Genomic DNA, 19,161 nt, shown 5'->3' on the forward strand with positions numbered 1-19,161 from the left:
AAGTGGTACAGATAATGTTGCATGAATGCTATACTGACTTAACAATTCTTCAAAATCTTGTCTTATTTTCGACCCTTTTCCTATATCAATATTGAAATCTCCACATATAACAATGTTTCTATTCATATTCATGTGTAGTAAGATAGCATTTTTTCCAGAAAGATTTTGCCACCTGGTGACCTGTACACACAAAATACTCTTGTCATTGGTCACTGCACCAGCAATTTTAAAGTCTTTTTCTTTAACTATGGGTCATCTCACACCTTTATGGTACAAATCTTTAAGAGCTTTCCTGTTCTGATATGTGTAAAGATACCGGCTTCTTCATATTTAGATCTACAGGAATAACTGGTTAATATATAGTATTTTTGCTGTGGTGACATGAACAGCAGGTGCTAACAGCTACATGCACAACATATACAGGCTGTTTCAAAATCATTATATGGGTTTTAAGGCTTTCTAGAATTTACCACATTCAACTTACAATTATAAATAATACATCAAATGAAAGAGCAATTCAAACAGTTTTCTTTGTATACCTGTGCACAAAGGGAAGAGTGACTGAATAACAAGTTGAATGAGTGAGAGTCTTTTACACTAACACCAAGAAATAAGTTCGGAACTTAGTCATCAATTAGCAGTTCCAGTGACGTCAGTTTGGAGACCTTTTGAGGACACGCTTACAACTCCGTCCATACCGTTTGCAGTCGGTACCAGATCTATAGCCACATACTGTGGTTTATGTGCCAACTTTGTAGACGAAATCTTTATGCATGACAATGAAGATTTTCTGCATCATGTTGTCTTCAGTGATGAATCATCAATTCAGATAATTGGAAATGTGGCTGCCATATACCACCCTCTTTTTTGGTGAAGCAACTGTAAGAGGCATTTCTTATCTTGATGCAATAGAACTACAGCTCTTTCCTCAATTGGAAGAAGCTGAACCACAGAACTTCATTTGGCAACAAGATGGTGTGCTACCTCACTGGCATAATTGAGTATGCAATTGGTTATGCGACATTGTACCTGACTGCTGGATTGGCTGCAAGGGGTCAGGTGACAAAGTTTGTTTTTCATAACCTCCACGTTCACACACAAACTGATGCGATGCGATTTTTACCTTTGGGTGTTCATAAACACTCGTATATATGTGCCTCTGCTACCAGCTGATCTACCTGACTTTAGAAACAGCATTGTTCCAGCAATTGCTCCAGACACACTGATCAAGGCTTGGCAAGAACTCACCTATTCACTCTGTGTGGTGAGTAAGTTAAATGTAATAACTGCTGCAAAGCATTAAAACCTGTATATTCATTTTGAAACACCCTGTACGTCATAGCAGCAGTACCACAATACGCGTGCCACCAGACCAGACGCCACGACAACTCAAACCGGTGAGCTGCACCACCAGACCAAGAGAGGAAGACACCAGTAGACAGGTCAGCATACTGAGATGCAAGCGCAGCTACGATCAGGGCAGGCAGATCAAATTATTCTCTACTTCCATGAGGCAGTTATTTAGGCTCACACTCTGGCTCCAAAAGTCAGTTCCAGCACAGTGAGCAGCCTTGAAAAGGTTTCACCAGGACATCATTCACTACTACACAGATGCCTTTCACCAGGACATCACTAAGGGACCAGACTTCATCAATGGAATAGTGCCACACAGGGAGGCCTTGATATACTCTGCTTCACTACTACTGCACCAAATTGAAGTGTTGGAGCTGGTGCCAGTAGTATTTGCACAAATTTAGAAAATTTTCTGGTTCTCTTGTCAGGACTTCATCAGCAAAGTATGACCCCAAGAAATTCTAAATCTTGTGATGCCATTATAACTTTTGTTCATTAACATCTGCCTAAGACTCTGGCCTTTAACTTCTGGTTCCTATTTCAGAACTTAACTTGTTCACGTAAATGGAAAACTTTATGTTACCCTTCAGACTTTAATTTGGTCATACTTTTGAACTTTAACTTCGTGGAACTCTGAAGCTGCTTTTGTTGATGATCACCTCTTTCAAGAAGACCCAAGTTTGTTTCTTTGGAAGTTATTGATTGTGTTATGATAAAGTCAGTGGTATTACCTGTGGGACATATACTCTGCTTATAATAAAACTTTTTAATAGTGCATTTGATGTACTTTAATGCGATATTTCTATTGGGAGAGGATATATATCAGATTACATATCTGACTTTCAGTTACCCCACATTCACTGATGTATAATATATCTGGTTGTTTTTGTATTATCCAATGGATGAAATGTGTACGGAACCCAACCATGCAGAAAGAACATGCCTAGTCTTGTAACCAAATATTTTTTCCAATAACCATGACAAGTCCCATTGCAGGAATTCTTCATATGTGAGCCATGTCATACAATTAGGAATAACAATCATTTCAATTCACTAACTGTCAGTCATACTGAACCACATATTTGCAAGGAAGCAGTGTTGAAAATGTGCCTCAAAATAGTATGGATGGAATTTTTGCCATATTAACTGTTGCGGAATATAGGTGTTATGAATACCATCATAATATGAAAGTATCTTCATCAGCTAATAGAATGAATGAGAATGGATTGACAACAATTAAGATTTCAGTTAAAAGGCTACATACCCAGTGAAAGTTTTCTACAGCAGGTGATGGAAAGGGCATGAGCCACATTGATGAATTGTTTGCCATACTTTTGTACACAGGAAATCGATATTAGTTGAAATTCTTGAAATTCATAGTCTACTTGTAATATAAAAATATAAATATTTACCTACAGAGAATTAGACATCAGAAAAGTGGTTGTCATCAGCTCTACACATTTACCTCAAACATCTGTACATCCTTACTCACTGAAAACTGGACAAAAATTTACATGAATGTGCCACTGCTCTGGAGATTGAAGATGTAGTTGTGATTATCAACAACATTGCAGTATTTGAAACTGGAGCAATGGAAAACCACCAAAGGGCATTCCAACTCATTTTTCAATACACCACATTACATATGATCACAGCACATTTCATATGGAATAACATAGTTTTACACAGTATTAGCAATATAGGTGACATGTCAGCTGGTTCTCTAACCGAAAGAGTGACAGATGGAATGCTTGTGAAGAACTTACTCTATATTAATGGTTAGGTAATGGCTTCCTTGGCAACGCAATTGGATTATCTGTCATAAATCAAATACAAAAAGTTAAAAAGGTGTGAAAAGTGGTAATCCCCTTAAGTGAAACTGGTTAGCCTTTGAGCACAATGACCATCTGGGAACACCAATTTTCTTTTGGAATGACTAAGACTTAGAACTACACACTTTAAAGTGAACATGATAATTCTCAAATCATATTCAAATTTACAATCAGCTGAAACACAGACTTAAATAAAACCATCTTGCTGTCTAGGGGTACAATTTTGTAACACAACAGTATAAGATCTCATGCTGCCAACAGCATGATTCCACCTGGTGCTGGCCTACATTTTCTCTTGTGCACTACACTCACTAATCTCAGCCCAACTGATATTCACTTTCCAGTCATTAAACAATACCTTACGAGAAACTGTGTTTGGCACATACAATGAATACTGCTCAAGGGGTTGCAAAGGTAACCAAAAGAACTTACTTAGACAAGAATTTAGCAACTGGTAACTGCTGCATGACTTTTTAATAGGCCTTAGACAAACTGTACTGAAAATAACAAAGTTTTATACAACTGTGGCACAATAAATAATCTGGACAGACAAACAACTAACCAACAACATGTAAGATCCTACTGTGGGACAGTGTAAAATATATATAACATGCACATAATTACAATCAAATAACAGAAAATTTGGGATGGAATAACAACAATATGAAATAAGATATACTGTTACTCAACACAAAGAGGAGAGATCGAGCACCAGACAGGCACATTTAAAAGTACATTAAAAGTAGACTAAGCTATTGAACATGGTCCTCTTCCAGATATAGAAAAACACACTTCCATTCATATACAAACAACTCACACACACATGGCTGTATCGTCTTTGGGCACAAAGGTCTGAATACAGTGGGCAAGATCATGGCTGGCATGGATAGTGGGGGTGGGGGGGTGGGTGGCAAAGGGCATGTGTAGGATTGGAGTTGGGGCAGGGAAAGGGGAGAAGAGGAGTGAAGGAGAGAAGGTGAAAGGTCTGTAAATGTGCAATATTGGGAAGAAGGTATGTGTGAGACTGGAGTGGAAGCAGGAAAGAGGACAGAGACAGATGGGGACAAGGACTAACAAAAACAGAAACCACATAGGTCACATGAAGGAAGCATATGTTGTATGGAGATTTCCATCCTGCACAATTCAGAAAAGCTGTTGGTAGGAAGGCTCCACAGGGCACAAGCCGTGAATCAGTTGTTGGAGTCAAGCACATCGTGTTGGGCATCAAGTTTGCTGACTGTGGTACAGTAGTCTCTTGACCAGTTTGGCAGTGGCCCTAATACAGAGAGAAAGCTTAATTGTGGTCATTCCCAAGTACATGGCAACATTCACAGGTAGTCCTGCCTTCAATGGGGTAGGAGATGCCTGTGACAGGGCTGGAGTAGATGGTAGTGGGAGGATCTATGGGAAAGTCTGGAATCTAGGCCTTTACGGGGATATGAGCCATGAGGCAAGAGGTTTGGAGCAAGCATGGAATAGTGATGGACAAAGATGTTATGTATGTTGAGCAGGTGGCAAAATATCACTGAGGGAAGGGTGGGAAGGAGATTGAGGAGGATATTTCTCACTTCCGGGCACGACGTGAAGTAGGCAAAACTCTGGAGAAGAATGTGGGTCACCTGGGTACTACTGAGTCACAAGGGGCACTTCTTTGTGGCTGGCCAGTGGAGGGATGGTACATAACAGGAAAGACATGGCACAGGAGATATTCTTGACAAGGTGAAGAAAGTAATTTCCATCTGTGAAGGTCTCAATGAGATGCTCAGCATACTTGGAGAGGGAATTACTGTAGTCCTCACAGACCAAAATTACTCTCCTTATGCTGTCCAAGAACAGATCTCCTGCACTTTGTCTCCCCGGTCATGTACCAACCCCCGTATAACCACTGACCAGCCGTAAAGGAGTGCCACCCTTGTGACTGGAGCAACTAGACCATGTTATCTGCCAGGGTTTAGACTCTCTCTCATTGTACACTGAAATGAGAAATATTCTCCCCACCTCCTCCAACAGTAGTACTCTGCAGCCCATTCAAGCTATGCAATATACTTGTCTGTCCCTATTCTATCCCTGCTCTCAATCCCTTGTCCCGTGGTACAAATTTCAGTAACAGACATTGATGCAAGGCCTGTCCCACACATCCTCCCAGTACCATCTCTACTACAGTTCTGACAAAGGCACCTCCTACCCTATCAAAGGCAGGGCTATCTGCAGAAGTGGCCACATGGGCTACCAACATAACTGCAAACACTGTGACCCATTCTACATGGGTATGACCACAAAGAATCTGTCGGTCTGCATAAATGGCCATTGGAAAATTGCCATACTGTGGCCACGATACAGTTGGACAACCAATTGCTGAGCATGCCACCCAAAAAGGTGTTCTTGAGTTCAGCACCTGCTCCACAACTTGTACCATCTGTATTGTAACTACCGACACTGGCTTGACCATGAGCCCCAACCTTCACTAATCCCTGTTCACACCACCTTCCTTGCTCCCACTACAGCCTCACACATGCCTTCATGCCTTCATGCTTTCTGTCCCCTCAAACCCCCCCCCCCCCCCTCCTGTCAAGCATCTACATAGACCTTCCTGCTTCTCTCTTCTCCACTTCCTCCCTACTTGCAGCACAACCTCCCAATGTTGCACCCAGCAGCCCAACATCTTACACCTACCACATCCCTGCGCGCACGTGCCCGCACCGCACACACACACACACACACACACACACACACACACACACACACACACACAGGCAGCACTACAACATCTTTCCCCACTCTACCCCGCTATCCCTCACCCTCCTTGTCTCATGCCTGTTCTGTATCACCGATATCCAACCCCAATCTAGATCACTGCCCCTTGCAGTCAGGCTTTAGTGCCCACAGACAACAGGGTGATGTGTTTGTGAGCTGTGTGTGTTTGAACGTACATGTGTGTTGGAAGTTTGAACATACATGTGTGTTGGAATCAAACAATGGAAAATCCAGGATGGAATGTAACAATAGTTCTGTATGTGTTTGCGTGTGTGTGTGTGTGTGTGTGTGTGTGTTCAAACATGGTTCAAATGGCTCTGAGCACTATGGGACTTAACTTCTGTGGTCATCAGTCCCCTAGAACTTAGAACTACGTAAACCTAACTAACCTAAGGACATCACACACATCCATGCTCAAGGCAGAATTCGAAACTGCGACCATAGCGGTCACGCGGTCCCAGACTGAAGTGCCTAGAACCGCACGGCCACACCGGCCGGCGTGTGTGTGTGTGTGTGTGTGTGTGTGTGTGTGTGTGTGTGTGTTCTTCCACATCTGAAGGAGGACTCTGCCCAATAGCTTTTTAATGCTCTTTTAACTATGTCTGTCTGCCATACAATGCTTCCTGTATGTGGTGAGCAACACTCTGTACTACTTCATATTGATCCATGTAAGTACTTGTTACATAATTTATTTCACTCCTTTCAATATCACTCCTCCATAATCCTAGCACTGAAAATTGGTTTTCCAACATATACTCGACTTTCAGATACATCTATCCACAATTTATGCTAATTTTCAGGGTTTCAATTTTTGTGGCTAACTTTTGATCACATCTGTATCTATTCTAACACCCACCAGTCCACTTTTTGGAACGTTTTTCCTTCTCTTCAAAATCTTTGCATCTTTTCCTTTCTTTTTACTACCTCCCATCTTTCTGCTTTTTTTTTTTTTTTGTTGAAGATTTTTTAGAAACTCTGAAAGTAAAAGTTTTGACTTTTCTTTTTATTTATATGGCTGTCAGCCCAGCAGAAGTGCCTCCTGTCTTGCTGCTTGGAAAGTAGGCGCTCGTTATTTGTTTCAAGTGTCACCAATATTCATTTATGACTTTCAATTTGAATAAAATTCTGCATCTAAGTTTAACAGGGGAGGTTTGATGACAGCAGGAAGACATGAATGCAGTGTGTATGAAGAACGCAAGTCACAAAATCAAGTCATTACATGGTAAGACATTTGAAATCTTGAAACTGCACTACATAACAGAAATTATGACAATAAGTTCACATTTCCAAATCCTTTCTATATCATTACTGGTCTTCTGTGAAGGATTATTTAACAAAGGCAACAACAATAACTAAGATGATATATGCTATATTTTTCTAATAAAAAAATAGAGGGTTGGCAAAGATTTCTTGAAGTTATGAAATAGTTCATGCCCAACATTATTTACATTTCACTAATTTGAAGCAAACATTAGAACAGTTTTCTGTAAAAAGTGCTGCACAGATTCAACATATTTAAAGAATGACATCATGTAGCTGCCAGAAGCTGCTCCAATGTATATTTATATGCACACAACTGATTTTGGTTAAGTTGTTGATTAACACCAAATCAGGTTAAAGCAAGGTTCCCTGCCATCAAATACGTAACAGTCTTCAGCTGCAACATGTATCACATACATATGCACCTGTTACATTATATAATTTTCACCAGTCACCAAGTGCAAAAATCGACATATCACTGCAGGGTTTAGTAAACTGTCTAGAGATTGTAAGATGAATGCTGTAAATGTACTGTAAATTTTTGTACCTGGTGACTGATGAAAAATGTATAAGATAATAGATGCATGTACATCTGACAGGTGCTGCAACTGAAAACAATTATATATTTGATAACAAGGAATCTTCATTTAACCTGATGTAGTGTTAAACCATAACTTGGTAGTTTAAGCACAGTTGGTTGTGCATGACTAAACAAATATGCAACAACTTTTGGCCATTTCATGATTCCATTCTTTAGAAACACTGGAAAGTGCAATGTTTGCTGAATTATTTATTACATGTATTGAAGTCAAAATACAGGCAGTAACATACAAGAGGCACAACAAGTTTTGCAATACAGTAAAATCCAGTGTAGTGGCACACTACACACCAAAGACCTGTTTATACCTACCTGTTTCTTTGTTGTTATTGAGAGTTGGTTTCAAATCTCTGTTACACATATCAGATTGCTTACAACATTCTACGACAAAAGTGTCATTAAGTTTGTTGGAGTAATGACAAGCGATGGGATTTTCAGGAGGAAAATTACTATCCAGGCACCTGTCATAGATACAACACACAAAAGACAACACAGATTAGTTGTATATCAAAAAAATCATGCATTTATCAAAGTGTAGTCAGCCAAGGTTTACGGGGAATAGCCAGTTCAGAAAAACTCAATTCTTTAAAACACAATACTGCAAATTCAATATTAGAATTACACACACGGAGGAATCAGCAGACTGTTAATTATAAATACCAAGGAAATAAAACAACTTTATTTTAAAAACTACACAGGAAACAAAATAAATGCACAGTTCATAAACTTCTAATTCATATGATAATCAGTAAAGATTCATACATCATTAAAATTTCAGGCTTTGGATTACACACAGCTAGTGGGAGGATAGGTCAAAAAAATTGTGATTTGGTAAAATTGAAATATGACAAAATGCATGAAATTAAGGTAACAAGTAAATGAATAGTAGAGGAGTTGAGTTGAGTGATGTACACACACACACACACACACACACACACACACACACACACACACACACCTGAAAAGCCACATTGTGCTAACTGAACATACAAAGCTGGGATAGTACTTCTGCAGGCAGACCGAGGTAAGGGATTGGTTGAATATAGAGGGCAAGGGGACAAAGAACGTGGCCAGTGGGAAGAAGGATTGACCAAGAGTACCTGATGGCTCAGGTGCAAATGACTAATGTTTGGGCCCCAATGTAGAGTGAAGGAGAGTGAGGATTAAGAGGATAAAGGTTGCATTCGAAGGATACCTCCTGTCTACATAGTTCAGAAAACCTGATGCTAGGAGGAGGGGAAGGCGGAGGGAGAGGGGGAGAGGGAGGGGAGGAGAAGACCCAGACAGCCCACGTTGTGAAGCAGCCACTGAAACAGAGGATGTTGTGCTCAGGCACCTTGTTCCACAACTGGGTGGTCAATTCTTCTCTTGGGCACAATTTTGCAGTGGCCATTCATTAGGATGTACAGTTGGTTGGTGGTCATGCCCACATAAAATACTGTGCAGAAATTGCAGCAGAGTTGGTTTATGACATGCCTGCTTTCACAGATGGTCCTGCTTCTCATTGGGCAGGATATGCTTGTGACACGACCTCAGTGGGTGAATCAGACAGGTCTTGTGCTTGGGTCTTCCACAGGGAGATGACACATATAGGAAGGGATTTAGGGCAGGTGTGACATAGAAGCCATGTCATATACCAAACCTGCTGCAGGATGTCTGCATAGTATTTTATGTGGATGTGACCACCAACTAACTGTCCACCTGAATGAATGGCCACTACCAAACTGTGGCCAAAAGCAAACTTGATCCAGTAGCAGGACACACTGCTGAGCATATAGCACTCCATTTCAATGGCCGCTTCACAACCCATGCCACACGTTCTTTCCCATAATACTTTCGACCGCAATCTCCGTTAACTCACTACACCATTCACCTTCACCCTGTGCCAGGACTCAAACTTCACTAAACCTGCACCCACACACTCTTCCCAATCTACTACTCCTTATCATCGTCATCTACATCACTATGATGGTGCTGGTGTGCTGGATTCCTATCCTGTGCACCTTCTGCATCTCACTTCTGCATTCCTATCTTGTGTCCAAGGGGCCTCTCCCCAAGCTATAATCCACGATTCCTCAACCTTCCCTCCTATTACCTGTCTTTTTTCCCTTCTGCGGCCACTTTTCTCAACACAACCCCTCACCCCAGTCTACCTGCAGAACTGCAGTCATGGCGTTGAGTATCTAGTCAGCACAATATAGCTATACAGGTCTTTGGGAGGGGGGGAGTAGGGGGGGGGGGGGGGAGGCAGGAAACACACATGCCCGGTCTAGCTCAAAAAAGATTTGTCCGAAAGCTGGCAAATGTTTCAGTCTTGTTTATGTGCACGTCAATAGCTGAATGCCTCTACTATTTGATGGTTTGTTAGTTTGACTTCTAAATTATTGGCCTCTCAGAACTTTCCATACCATATTTATGGTACTAAAATCTGAAATTCTGAACATAAGAGCTCAAAAATATTCATACTGAATACTATATTGATGAATTTCTTTTTTCTCTCATTTTGTTTCCATTCATCTGTCACTTTACTGAATTTACAAGTTGCTTATACTGTTTCATACTCTCAGAATGTCTCTTTACAGAGCCCTGTACCCCTAACAACAGGAAAAACATTGTTTCAAGTTGCAAGTTTAACATCACAGGACATGGTGATAGTTGCACTTAATGAAAAATTGTCAAGTGTAGCCAACTATAATACTAATGCTGCCAGGAACTATTTTGCACCTTTTGTTAATACAAGGTTTTCATACACCCCTGTTGGTTGGGATATAATAGGGGTTTCCCAATGTTTTGGTACTAGTCTTTGTTGTTAAAGTACTCTAATAATTTAAAGAATAGCATTTAAAGAGTAACACAACCTGTGTGCTTTAAGGAAAGACTTATAACAGTCACACATTTTTTCATGCATTGAAATTGTGTAATTATGCATTCACACAATCAGTTAAGAATTTCTTTCCGTTTCCATTGTTTTCAATGATGCACTGACACAAAAAATGGAACTAATGATACTATTAACAAAAATGGGAAATGTAGCATTACATGAATTACCTCCAACTTGTTCTACTTCTTCTGTAATAATTCAGGAGCATATTTTACAGCTAGTAAAAAACAAAATGTTGAACTCTCTCTGCAAATAAGTTTATTTTCTTCATTTCAGAAGATGGTGAGAAGTCTCTTTTACTATACATACATTCAAGTATGACACATCACTGTGTGACTGTACAGCTCAGATACCAAAATAATTCTCTATTCATGATTAGTATCAAGATTGTATACAAGACGTCAAAGCCCTACATTAAAAAGGTACCACTTCATAGGGGCTGGTTTTTTCTCTTTCAGTTATGGCAAAGTGTGCAAAGAAGATAATCATGTTCATTTAATATTTAATTTGCATTTATATACACTGACCAGTTTAAAACACATATATTATTAAATGGGGCAGCAGTATAATTAACATTTAAAAGAGTGGTTATACTTTACAAGAAACTAAACTGACTGTGATAAAAAATGTAAATACAGTGATACTGTTGTACCTACAGATACTTTTTCCATTTTGTTCAGATATTCTGTAAGCTGAACGCCATGGATAGAAGCCAAATGTGTATAGCATCTATGTTTCAAATCTGATACTTCATTTTAACATAATTCATAAAACATTTCACATAAATTCACTTGACCACCATTACTTATCCTTCAACATGTAAAGTAATTACGTCAGACTTTAATGCCCCATAAATGCTGAAGCTTTTATGAAGCAAAATTTCATTTATACAATGACAGTGGTGAAAACAGCCATGCCACTACTAGAGCATTGGTCTTATGTGACTTTAGGAAACTATAAGGAAGATAAGTCAAGCTGAATGAATGGGAGTTTGTATTTCACTTTTCCCATACAGAATTTCAGAGCCTTGAATACTAAGCCTGAAGTACTGTGTTAACTGACTGAAACATAATTACAATAACTGATCTAATTATCCCAAGATTGCAATGGAATTGCAAATAATTTTCATTTTATTATTTGCAAACCTAATAGATCCCTACATCCCTGTTTTATCACTCCAAAAAAATTAGAAATCATTTCTAGTCTTTCTTGCAGAGATTTTTTATCATGGTATAATGGTGTTACATCTATAAACATCACAAACATTTTCATAAAACCTCTCCAAAAACAGTTATTTTTCAATTGCCATCACTTCTTCACCTTTACTTAGATTTGCTGTCTGTAGCTTAGGAATAATGTCATAATTTTTGAACAATTTATCCAGGTGAAACAAAATTAATATTTACTTGCGTGTATTCCGAATAATAAGTGAGCCATTGAATATGTTTTATTTATTTACCACCTTTTAGTTCCTCTTTGCCTGATAAGAGATGGGTGCAATGAATTTTACTATATTTATAATCTTGCATGCTATTACAATTGCAAAGCATTGACTTCCTAAGTCTGCCTATAAATCCAATGTGTAACAGTAGGCTGTAACTTGACTATAAAACTTGACTTGCATGTTCAACACAGCACAGCGTTTTCGTTACTCCAGGTGAGACTGGAAATCTGATGAAGATAGCATCTGGAATTCTGCACACTTCACCTGAGGAATACCTAAACCTATAACACACAACATTCATTCCTCACAAATCAGTCACAGTCATCTATAAATTTATTTATTTCCTCTTTGTTATTAAAGAGATATTTTAATTTCATGTATCATATTGATGTAGAATCTGGTAAATAAAACCTGTATGTGATTACAAAGACTTTTGTGACAGTAACCTTTAAATTAAAGTTCTTGGTTCATAATTTATGTCAAATCAGAGTTAAAATTCAAGCTTTGAAGAACTATTAATACTGTCCTCAATGTCAGGAAAGCAAACTCCAAGTTTTTATCCCAGACACACCCCTATATTGATTTAGGCTTTTATAACCATTACCAAAAGTTTTCCAGCTACCAGTCCCAAGGTTTCCACAAGAAGGTTGAATTAAAGTCAATCACCATAACTACAATAAGTTCATTCACCTCTTCAGTTACCAATTACAACAGTGATATGGGAATTAGGTTTCTAACAGCATTATTGTGCCGTTTGTGTTGTTTTCTCCTTCTCTACTCTATCTGATGGCTGCATTCTATTAATGTGAGGTGTGTGCCCACAAATTCTAGTGTTGCCAAATAATATTTCATCAGTAGGCATGACTATGTTCTACAATGGCAGATTTCTCAAACTTACTTTTTATACTGTCAGTATGTTCTCTCCCAAGTGTTTATTAATAATGCAATCTTTCTTCTACAGTAATTCTGCCAAATACTGAAAACCCTAACACACACTATTCCAATGCTGCCATAATGGGCATGGGAGAGCCTGTGAGCACCCTTCAGTTCAACCGTGAGTAGGAGCAGGTGGTGTAGGCAACCTGCCAGACAGCCCGACCGCATGCAGTCTGCACAAGTGTGACCTGCTTGTCCACTCCTGGCCATCTGAGCTACAAGGCCGATCATGTGTCAGCTGTTTGTACAGCCCTGCTTGCCCTGTGGCCGTGCCCACCCTCCTGCTCTGCAGCAGGTGCGTGAGTTGGAACAGCCTGCCCTAAGGACTGTTAGACATTGGTCATCTTTGACTCATTGTAATTTACCCTTGATTTATGGAGGTGAGCTAAAGACTGATTTATCCCATGCCCTCCCAATAACCACTCAATCTTTCTGGAGGCTGCTCCAAGGAACAATAGATGCCATTAATTTCTTGTCTTTGTTTTTCTATGGTTTCAATATGCATTTAGTATGCAAAGCAGATTGATTTCATAGGACTTAATACTTTTTTCTGAAGAGTCTTTCAAAGTATTTTAGCTCAGCCCATAGATTTTGTCTCACTAAGATAACCATAACCATGTTTTCTGAAGTACTGAAAACGAGTTTGTTCTGTGCTGAATGGTGGAAGCTACACGCATTTAAATGTAGAACGGTATGGGTCGCCTTCCTTTAGACCATATGACACATCAGCTCTGTCTCTCCTAACTCAATTTCCATAGTGAACTTCATTTCTGGATAATACAACCCACCTGTTTAGAGGACATCTGTAATGCTTTGGTACCACGGGAGAAACAATAGAAGATGTCAGTTATATCCGTAAACCCAGTTTGGTCATAAAGAAGCCATATTCGAGGCCTTGCTTTAGGATAATCCCATATCAAGCAAAATATTAGGTGCTGAATGGAACAGCAATATAACACTCAATAACACCAGCAGTGGATAATTTTTTACGAAAAACTTTGAACATACATTCCTGACTATGGCTTATGTTATGAGTACTTTACATTATCAAAACTTGTAAGTCTTCACCCTTCACAGCTTTACGTTAATGATGGAATGAAATAACATATGATTAAATACCAAAACCAATCTGTAACTTAATTAATATTAATCTAAATGGAAAAAATAGATAGAGAAATTTAATTTCTGGACTGAAACTTGTACTCAACAAGTATTAACTTTCTTGATAGACTGAAACAGTGTTCCTAACAGGCCTCAAACCTAAACATTCATTTTTAGTCAGCATGAACTCGGACAGATGATTGTTGCTCATAAGATTAAACTCCTGGATTTTTACCTTGGTCTGGTACATATTTTTAATTAATGAAGAAAAAATTAGTAATTCTGCCACAACTGCAGTAAAATGGCAGTGAAAAACTAGCTGCTCACTGCAGACAAACATGGTGTTGTGTAAAACAATTTAGTTCCATCACACTTAAAGATAATTTGCTCATCTGGAGTAAGCCATGATATGGCAGCCACAATTTCTTTCTTTCTTGTATATCTGTGATGCTACAAATAGATTAAATTGTTAAGTCATCTTCTCCTTAAGGAAAAATTTCCACTTGTATTCGAGCAACTAATGGGAATTAACACAAAATTTAAATTTAGATCATAAGACAAATTTCAAATCCCACCAATATCTAGAGCAGCTACTTCTGGTCCCATACACTACCATTTCTCATAGCTCACCACTTCAAAATTAATTTATAAGGAAGATCCTTATCAGCAGTCTAATGATGAAGTGAGCTAGTGAGCATGGGAATGGAACAGGGCTGTGAGGAAGTGGTCAAGTTTCTGTAAAAACACACGCCAAATTTTCTGATGACGTGTTTGACTGACAAGGCAAATTATATGATGATGTGAATGTAGTGCTCCAGGCAGATATAGATTTAAGGACAATGCTCATTCCAGCCATCAGCTAGGTCACTGTCAACCTAGATGAAAATGCCATGCATTATGTTGTTATTGTTGTTGTTGTTGTTGTTGTTGTTGTTGTTGTTGTGGGCTTCAGTCCAGAGACTGGTTTGATGCAGCTCTCCATGCTACTCTACCCTGTGCAAGCTTCTTAGCATTATAGCACATTCATTTGTTTTCAAAGACACTCATTTTAAAGTTTATATAGTGTTCCCTAGAGAAAAAAAAGAGGCAGTAATTAATAGCCTCATAAGGCCATCGACATTGGGTAACACTGCAGATGAAGACACAGCTAAGTCATCTTCTTTCGCAATTTTAGTTCAGATTTGAGGATGAACCTTTGTATGCAACCACATAAATTTCATCCATATTTGCAATAAAAGCTGAACAAATGATACAACCCTGCTGACATCATTGTAAGAAAGCTATTTACACAATAACAAAAATGAACACACATTAGTACTACTGTGTTAGTGACAGACACATTAATTCATTCTGGTTGGCACGCTTAGATTTCAAAACTGTATTGTCCACTGAAGTGATCTTGGATAACTATGAACATCTACATGGCAACAACTGGATTATAATTTAATCAACAAATCCTCAGACATAACTAAACAATACTCATGTAGCATAGCACTGCTTCTTTTTGTATACCCACATTTGAGCTAGCAAACCATTGAGTAATAAAGGAATTTCTAGTTAACAACATATGTCAGGTTTGACAACAGGAGTAATTTATTAATGCTCCATGGGTGTGACACATGCAAACTGTAATTTTTTTACATAAACTTGCCTCTCCCTGGCATTTTGTTTCAAAAATGCATCCTTTGGTCTACATGTGCCAATTCATAAATTGTAAAATAATATCTTTCACTTGCCGTGGCACAATGTGTCACTTCCTCACTCTGCTTGACTACAAATAAAACTATGATTTTTTTAATTTTTTATTTTAAGTTAATCAGTTTTGACACTGTATATGAAATGTAAAAGAGTAAACTAAACTGCAAGACAAAATACTTTAGAATGTACAATTATGAAATGCCTTAATATTCTCTGACTGATTCGACAATATTATGGGAATCGTAAAGCAGATAAAGGGTGCTATGAGATATTTATCCTTATTTTTGTGTATAATCTATTAGCATTCTCCGTTTTACTTATCTAAAACTATTGTTTCATACACCCCTTTTGTACAGTTGTTTGTTCCCCTAGATTTTTCTTGATAGAACATACAAACAATCTCAGTCTTCAGTTACAATGATCAAAGAATGCATTATAATCAGGAGAGTCAACATCAGTATTTATCTTTTGCTTCCTGTTCCAACCCATTATCTGTCGCTGTCAGTAACATCAAAGTAAAATGGTTCTGTATCCAATCATGACATAATTCTTCAGGAAAACAAAAAAGGAGTAATTCTGGATTTTTTTGCCAAATAGAATGCAAAACTTCAAGTACTGCAGAAAAATTATTTATCGATTTATTGCATCATCACAAAGTCATAACACAACATACATGTGACTCTATGAAGGCACAATTATTTTAATAGTTTATTATGAGTGTTCCATTAGCCCATTACTCTACAGATCTTTATAGAATTGAAAAAATAACAACATTCACCTTGGTACAATAGTTTAAATAAGCAATATGTCAATTTACATAATGAGAGGACATAAAAAATTTCTTTGTCATATTCAAACACATCTCCTCCTTTCTATAGTTAAGACAGTAACATCCAAATACTTCCCCCTAATCCTTTAAAAAAGTAAATATGATTGATTTCAATCAATTTATAAAGCACGTATGACTACTAAAGGACCTTAACCAAGTTGTAAAATGTACATCATAATCATCACCTCATCATCAAAATCATCACTGTCACATGAGTTGGTAAATATTTTGACAAATAACTGCCCATTATGCTACAATTAAGTAAGGACAACAATGGCATCATAAGTACACTATAATATTACTACGCTAGCATTTCCTTGTTACATTAGCTTTCCTGAGAGTATTTGCCAAGCATAAAGGACCATCAACTAGATTAAGAATTTATAGTCTCTTGTACAGCATATAAGAAACATCACTTTCTTCTCATTTTTCTTTTTGGATCATGAATATTTGTTCTGCCTATCCTCTGCATAAAGCAGAATATAACCACATTTGATGACTAAATGACAAAATTGATGACACCAAGTATGTACCTAATAATTTTAATAAATCCAAGTAAGTGTTGCAATAATTATAAGCAGACATATTTCTCAGTAATTAGCATGATAAATATGACAATTTAGTTTCATAACTATATCACTTATTTTTCAACATGTACTGAAGTCCACTGACAAATACTGAAGTCTATTCATATACACTCATTTACAAAATAACTCAACTATTAGGTGCCTGTTTAAAACTAGAAGAATAAAAGCAATGCAACTGCATCAGAATACAATTAAATGAATGTAGAATGACTCTGACATTTGTAAATGTTCATACCAAATATACAGAGCTCTGTGTAGCTGCACAATTCACAGCTTGTAAAATAATTATATATAATTTAATACCACATTTCTCAAAGATCTATGAACAGCAGCAAACTAAACACCAATATATTTCGTTCTATCAATATTTCATTCTATCACTCTGTGTAAGTGTATCACATGAAGAACTGTTCACATTGTCATGAAACCAGTCACTCAGAGGCAAAAACTGTATCAAGTTAGCGGCAAGTACAATATAAACACACAAAGCTGCTACAAACACACTACTCATTTGGTTATTAACATAAATCTACGATATCCAAACAGGTAGTCTGCTACTTGTTAGTGTACACCACACAACGTCACATGGCGAACTGGAGCACAAGATGTTAGACAGCAAGCTGGGGCACTGATGACTATCATGTCGTCCATGTGGGAGAGTGCGGGGGAGTCACCTTACCTGCCAAACGTGGGACCTCATCCTTGTTGCACATGTCTGAGTGGTTGCAGCATATCATTGCATAAACTGCTGTGGGCTTCCGTGTACAAAGTACCGGATACTCCGGTGGGAAAAATTTCGCCTTGTTAAGACACCTTAACAATCAGGAATAACATAAACAAAAACTCCTCAGATGGAAGAATAAAATACCACTATTTAGTTTAAAAATATGGGCTGTATAGTCAGCTAAAAATAAGGAATGTAAATGAGTTTTTATAATGCAATTATGTAATTGAATACTAGTTAAAATTAAGCAAGTACTCTTTCATTAGCAAAACTTCACAACTTATTTTTATGTTCCAAAACACTTATCAAAAATGTTAAGGTAGCTACTATTTAAGTGGTCACTGTTTATCTGTGAATTGTGTAAAATAAAGCACCAAATGTGTGGAATTAAATTCTTCAAATAGAAACCTCGTCAATCAGAAATGAAGACCACTCTGAAAGTTTCAAGAATGACTGTTCTGATCTACCACTATACTTGCAAACAGGACATGCAACAGGAGCAATCAATCATTTGTTGAAAGTTTCAACAATGTAACTGTTGAAACAGTGAAAAGATCATTTACATTATTCAGTTGTTGTTGGTGGCAATGGACTGAATTAGGGTCATTTCTTTGTAAAACAAAATTACTATTTCAAAGAATAGGAATGAGAATACGTATCTTGAGGAACTGATTCAGGTATATGGAGATTCTCCTCTCTCCACAATCACTGTCTATAGTTGGCTGTTGATTTCAGATATGATGGAAATTTTCATTATGATGAAAGTAAATCAGTGTTGCCTAAGCAAATACATATCATATTTGGGGAGCGATTGAATGAAACATTCACTGCACCTACAGCACATGGAGAATGTCTTTTTTGTAAGGAATAGTGCAGCAGCCATTGTTAAGATGTTACATGGAAGTTTTCAAGTCAGGTTAGGAAGATTTGCAGTCAGTGGACACCACATGGTTTCATCAAGAAACAGAAGCCCACAGTTTGATGTTTTATCAGTTGATGTTTGACACATTTAATTTTACCATAACAGAATCAACATTCAAAACTATATCGAAAGATGAAGCACAACTGCATGAATTTGATTTATAATAATAATGGAGGGCATACATATAGAGCTTCTCTCATGATGATCATCCAATGAACATGCAGAAACCAAGGATTGTAGTT

The 19,161-nt window shown here is 37.8% G+C and overlaps 1 protein-coding gene across 5 annotated transcripts in view; it reads right to left on the reverse strand.

The window, feature by feature from the left end:
- LOC124794648 (TGF-beta receptor type-1) overlaps window positions 1-19,161 on the reverse strand; it is a 189,102-nt gene that overhangs the window by 96,022 nt on the left and 73,919 nt on the right. For 3 of the 5 annotated variants that reach the window (XM_047258167.1, XM_047258165.1, XM_047258170.1), the window contains one exon: window positions 8,110-8,258. In XM_047258167.1, coding sequence (XP_047114123.1) covers window positions 8,110-8,258 — 149 coding nt within the window. Of the gene's footprint in view, window positions 1-8,109; window positions 8,259-17,952; window positions 18,087-19,161 lie in introns of all 5 variants that reach the window. The other 2 variants (XM_047258169.1, XM_047258168.1) reach the window with 1 other exon arrangement.

This window comes from Schistocerca piceifrons, chromosome 4, assembly GCF_021461385.2.
Source record: "Schistocerca piceifrons isolate TAMUIC-IGC-003096 chromosome 4, iqSchPice1.1, whole genome shotgun sequence".
Taxonomy (NCBI): domain Eukaryota; kingdom Metazoa; phylum Arthropoda; class Insecta; order Orthoptera; family Acrididae; genus Schistocerca; species Schistocerca piceifrons.